General features: G+C 65.4%; 1 protein-coding gene across 1 annotated transcript; it reads right to left on the minus strand.

The window, feature by feature from the left end:
* Positions 1 to 539: 539 nt before the first annotated feature.
* Positions 540 to 1,674, minus strand: LOC100337877 (transmembrane epididymal protein 1-like). Its single transcript, XM_017340359.3, has one exon. It carries the CDS (start codon positions 1,659 to 1,661, stop codon positions 750 to 752), a length of 912 nt encoding a protein of 303 aa, XP_017195848.2. The 5' UTR covers positions 1,662 to 1,674; the 3' UTR covers positions 540 to 749.
* Between the last annotated feature and the right edge of the window lie 3,803 nt (positions 1,675 to 5,477).

Raw genomic sequence — 5,477 nt, forward strand, 5'->3', positions numbered from 1 at the left:
GGCAGGAACCCAACTCCTGGAGCCATGGCTGCTGCCCAGGGGTGGCGGGGTTGGGGGGTGCCCCAGCCAGACCCGGAAGTTGTGCCCAGGCCCTCCGAGGAGGGAGGCAGGTATGCGGACCCCAGGCTAAACGCTTCCTGTGGGATGGGGGACACCACAGGCTCCCGCACAGGCCCTCGGGGTCCCTGGGGCGAGGATGGTGATGGTGAAGAAGGCAGCCCGCACACAGGAGACACAGGGCGAGGCACGGAGGTTCTGAACTCCACGACTGTTGACACTGCGGGTTTGAAGTTTACTGAACACTGAAGGTAAAGACGCACGTCATGTGTACAACTTGAAATGGGATAATCCGAGGAATTTTCGGTAGGTGGGGGAGCAGGAAGCCCCCCCTCCCCGTGTGCACGAAACAGATTGGAGTTCCTGCACCCACACGGCACCCCTCCCCCACAGCCCCAGCGCTGAAGGTAGAGAAAGGCAGCACCTGGGGAGACCTGTGGGGGGAGGGTGGCAGCACGCCTGCCCGCCCCCGCCCCCTCCGAGGCCCCTCTTCCGTTGGGTTCTCGATGTTTCTGGGCACACCCGCGTCCTCTGGGCCTGTCCTTCCATGTCAGGCCCCTCTCTCCTGTCTTCAGCAGCTAGAGCCACGGGCAGGAAGTGTCCCTGCCAGGAGGGGCCCAGCGGCGCCTGCACTGGGGAGCGAGGGGTGCCGTGCACGGGCCTGGGGAGCCACGGGAGGAAGATGGGGTGCGCTAGGGCCCAGGCTGAGCCTGTGGCAGGAGGAGAGCCCCCTCCTCCTTCTCAGACTGCTCCGCCTCCTGCAGCAACGTGTAGAGGGGCCCCCGGGGGCCCGCGTGACACGGAGCCCCTGTGGACCCCGCCGGCTCCGAGCGGGGGCCGTAGCAACGCAGCCAGAAGAAGGAGAAGCCGTGGACCCCCAGCAGGCACAGCGCGTCGGCCATCACGTGCCAGCAGAAGAAAGTGGTGACAAACATGATGTCGCTGACGTCGTCATCCTGCCAGGGGAAGCCGGAGATGGGTCTGTACAGGATGAAGCCGGCCTGCACCAGCCAGGAGCCCATGACGAGGAAGAGGAAGCTCTCCATCAGCCGGAGCTGGCGGGCGGCGGGAGCCCAGAGCTGCGCGGTCAGCACCAGGCTCAGCAGCAGCACCACCAGCACGAGCAGGGCGTGCACCTGCAGCTCCACGCCCGACGAGTCCTTCACGTGGGATCCCAGCAGCAGCAGCAGCTCGTAGAAGGTCAGGGCCAGGGCACCTTTCTCCAGGGCCACGCACCTGCGGGGCAGCAGGCTGCCGCTGACCAGCTCCACGCAGCCCAGGAGGGCCAGGAGGGCGAACATGGTGAGGTGCTGCCACTCGTGGGGGTACATGAACCGGGGCGGCAGCTGCCTGTCCATCAGCACCAGCCCTCCTTCCACACAGCTTATCTCGTAGGCCACCAGGAGGGAGCCGGCCGCCGTCTTCAGCAGCCCCGCGTAGGACAGCGTCCACAGCCAGGCCCACCTGCCCTTGTTCCGGGGGGCGCGTGGAGGACACGGGAGCGGGGTGCCGGCTATCATGGCTCTGGACACGGCCACCGCCTGGTGTAGCCCGTACAGGACCAGAAATAGCCCTGGGTACACGTGGCCGATAAAGGTCCCCATTGGCCTGCAGTCCTGTCCCCGGCACTCAGGCCTGCTGTGGCTTTGTCTCCTGGCTTTTATCGCCTCCCTCCACCCACAGCTGCCCCCACGCGCCGCTGCAAGAGGCCCTCTTTGTTCCTCTGCACCCTGGAACGCCGGAAGCATCGGCGTCCACTGAAGGAGGAAGCCCCTGAATGGCCCCCGGGGGCCCCTCTGGACTCATGGGCTTCCCGCGCACCTGTCCGTCTTCCCAGTGCACTGCCTGTTGTCTGTCCTGCCCAGAGCTCAGGGAAGTCGGGAGCGGGCTGGGGGTGCGGTGGTCTCCGGAGGGCTGGGCACGTGACCCTCGAGCTCTCCCTGACGCAACTTGGGTCTGTTGCAAAGCAAAGCAACTGTTTCTGGACGCACGACCTCTTTCTCCCCCCGAGAGACGCATCCTGCAGGTCACCACGAGGTGCCCTTCACCTCCTCCCTTCCGGCCTCCCCCAGCCACTGCCACTACCACGGCAGAGCCCTCCTGGCCAGCGTTTGGGCTGATTTGGGGCCGCGGTGTCAGTGGAGCTGAGCTTGGCTCGTGGTTCCCAGAGGGGCTTGAATCAGGGTTGGCCGCCGTGAGAGTTTGTGAGACCAAGGGTGGAGGTGAAGCAGGAGCCTGGGTACGCACTGAAGCCCCAGGCCGGCGGCTCCTCGGTGGTTCTGTGCAGGGGCCTACTCTGGGGCTGGAGGTGGCCCCCGCCTGCCCCGGCCCTCTCCGCCTCCTGCCCACACGGACCTGCAGTGACCCAGCAGTAGCCACGGCCACCCGCCGGCCAAGTCACCGCCCCCCACAAGCGCATCAGGTCCGCATCTCTGCCTCCACGCATCCCCAGGTTAGGCTACAGCTCTGCCAGGGCCGAGAGGGGCAGCTCCAGGGAGCTGCTGAGGCCGCCTTGCGTCCACGTGAAGTGGCCGTGGACGTCCTTGCCCAGTGACTCCTGACCTGTTGTAGCACACTTGGGAAGGCAGAGTCCTGGCCAGCTCAGGGCGGAGCGGCTGGGAGGACAGGTCTGGGCCGAGGCTCGCTGGGCACATGTGGCACTGGTTCTCGTGGAGGGCGCATGGAGCGTCAGGTGACGGGGGAGGAACCCGGCCTGGAACAGGTGCCTGCTGAGCCCGTGGTGCCAGCCAGCCCTGCAGCTGGGCAGCGCCCCTGGTGGGGAGGAGGCACCTGCGCACCCAGGACACGGCCGCTCTGAGCCCTGGCTCCCACCAAGCACGTGCACTCGGGGTGGGCTGTGTCCCCGCTGACCCACTGTAGGTTGAAAGCACCCCAGGTGGAAAATGCAGCCGACACACTTAGGCTTCCCGGGCGTCACAGCTCACCCATGCCCTGCAGAGCCCCGCTCTGCCCTCGCACCCACGGGGCTGACTGGCAGCTGTCACTCTCCTCGCTGCTTCTGCTGAGTGCCCTCCACCTGTGCACGGTGGCTGAAAAGTCCTGCATGGGACCATTGTAGGCAGGCCCTGCTGCACCTGCACCTCCCCAAGGCCATCACATCGCCGCCCGCAAAACCAAACCTCCATGCACCACGCCCTCAGCCCGCCAGGTGCTGCTTGCCGTGGAGTGGTTTGCTGGGGCCGGCGAGGGGTGAGCAGGTGGGGAAGATGGGCTCGATCCCACTTTCTTTCTTTTTTAAAAGAGATTCATTTATTTATTTGAAAGTTGGGGGGCTGGTGCTGTGGCGTAGCGGGCTAAGCCGCTGCCCGCAGTGCTGGCATCCCCTATGGGCGGCAGTTCGAGACCAGGCTGCTCCATTTCCAATCCAGCTCTCTGCTATGGCCTGGGAAAGCAGTAGAAGTTGGCCCAAGTCTTTGGGCCCCTGCATCTGCGTGGGAGACCGGAAGAAGCTCCTGACGCCTGGCCAGCACAGCTCTGGCTGTTGCGGCCAATTGGGGCGTGAACCAGCAGAGACCTCTCTCCCTCTGCCTCTTCTGCTCTCTCTGTGTAGCTCTGCCTTTCAAAAAATAAATAAATCTTAAAGTCAAAGAGAGAGAGAGAGAAGTCTTCCATCTGCTGGTTCACTCCTCAAATACCCACCATGGCCAGGGCTGCGCCAGCCTGAAGCCAGGAGCCAGGAGCTTCTTCCAGGTCTCCCACATGGGTGCAGGGATCCAAGCACTTGGGCCATCTTCCACTGCTTTCCCAGGCCATGAGCAGGGAGCTGGATTGGACATGGAGCAGCTGGGACCTGAACACATATGGGGTGCTGGCGTCACAGGCGGTAGCTTTACCCACTAGGCCTCCACGCCAGCCCATCCCACTTTCTGAAGGAGTCTTACTGAATTTGAAGTGTTCGGTGTTTTATTCAGTTAGCGTGAGTCAGGGTAGAAAGCCCAGCTAATCTGGAGAAGCAGGAGCATGTGGGAGTCATCTGGGAAGTCACTGGACCCGGCCTCCCTGGGCGAGGGCCCCGAGGCGCAGGTGTGGGCGCACAGAACAGCTCACCCCTTCTCTGTCCTCTCCCTTTGGTGAGTGACCAAGTTCCCTGGAAGCACCATGGATCCCACCGCTCTGGGAAGGGAGTCCAGGGCAGAGTCTGTGGGCCACACCCACCGCGAGGACACCTGGGGACCCTACTGGCTGCCGGGGTTGCAGTGGGAGGAGGACAGCCCTGGGCGTGGGGGGCACAGTCGGGGCCCGGGTCTGCCAACCTCTGCGGTGTGGGTGGGGCAGGGGTCCGTGGAGGAGATGTGCCCACCCTGGCCCCGGCGCCGGCCGGGGACTCAGCACTGCCGCTCCTTGTCCTGCACTGGGCACGTGGTACCCCGTGGAGGGCCTTGTGAGGCAGCCCCCAACTGGCCGGTGACAGCCCCTCCCCAGGCTGACACTGGCATGGGAGGTGCCCTGTCCCCTTGTCTCACCTCTATCCATGTTCCCCAGGAGGGCGAGGGCCTGCCCGGCTGGCTGGGGGCCTGTGGTCACTCCCACACGGCTCCTGCCCATGCCCAGCTGCCCAGCCGGCTGGGGACAACCAGTGCTCACTGGCTCCCGGGGCTTTGAAGATAGCATCGCGACGTGGCCGCAAGCCAGATGCTGCCCACGGCCGGACGAAGCCGGGTGATGAGTGACTAGCCAACTCCCATGAAGCTGCTTCCGGGCCCCCAGGCGAGGCCACCACCCCCCCGGAGTGCTGGCCAGAGCAGGCCATGCCCCCTGGGGGCCTCCCTTTCGAACAAGCCCTGACTGAGGGGCTGAGGGACCCCTATGCCCTCGTCCAGGCTTGGGGACCCTGTGTTGGGTCCCGGCACCTGCCCAGTACCCCTGGCCGTGGTGCTGCTGCCTCTGGCTGCCCCTGGCCCGTCCTCCACCTATGTTGAGCGCGGAGACCCCAGGAGCAGGCGGCTCCCGCACTGCCCCTCCTCCAGCACAGGGGTCCTCAGGGACCTTCCTGGGAAAAGAGCTTCCGTAGACATGATCTCGAGGGGCTCCAGGTGGGGCTGCCTGGGCTCAGGGGCAGGGCGGTTGAGAGAGAAAGCAGACGGGGGCTGTGGAGCCCAGACGCCTGCAACCGCAGGGAGCCGGTTCCGTCCTTTGAGCCTCTCCGCTGTGGTCCCCGCCAGGGGACCGAGGGGTCTCTACACTGGTGTTTGGTGGCAGGGCAGGGCCCAGACCCGGGACTCCATGGCCGTGGAGAGGAAGTATGTATGGACGGGGCAGGCAGGCAGGGTGGGAGCCGTGGAGAAGCCCTGCACCGCCTGGGCTGGGCCGGTCTCTGCCAGCGGCACCTGTGTGCGTGGGCAGGGCCTTGGCCATGTCCAGGGTGGGTCTTTGTTGGAGCAGGTGCAGTTGAAATCACA

This window comes from Oryctolagus cuniculus, chromosome 13 (assembly GCF_964237555.1).
Source record: "Oryctolagus cuniculus chromosome 13, mOryCun1.1, whole genome shotgun sequence".
NCBI classification, from domain to species: domain Eukaryota; kingdom Metazoa; phylum Chordata; class Mammalia; order Lagomorpha; family Leporidae; genus Oryctolagus; species Oryctolagus cuniculus.

What these genes read in the sequence shown, in the direction of transcription:
- LOC100337877 (XM_017340359.3), bottom strand. Translation starts at nt 1,661, where the DNA reads ATGGGGACCTTTATCGGCCACGTGTACCCAGGGCTATTTCTGGTCCTG.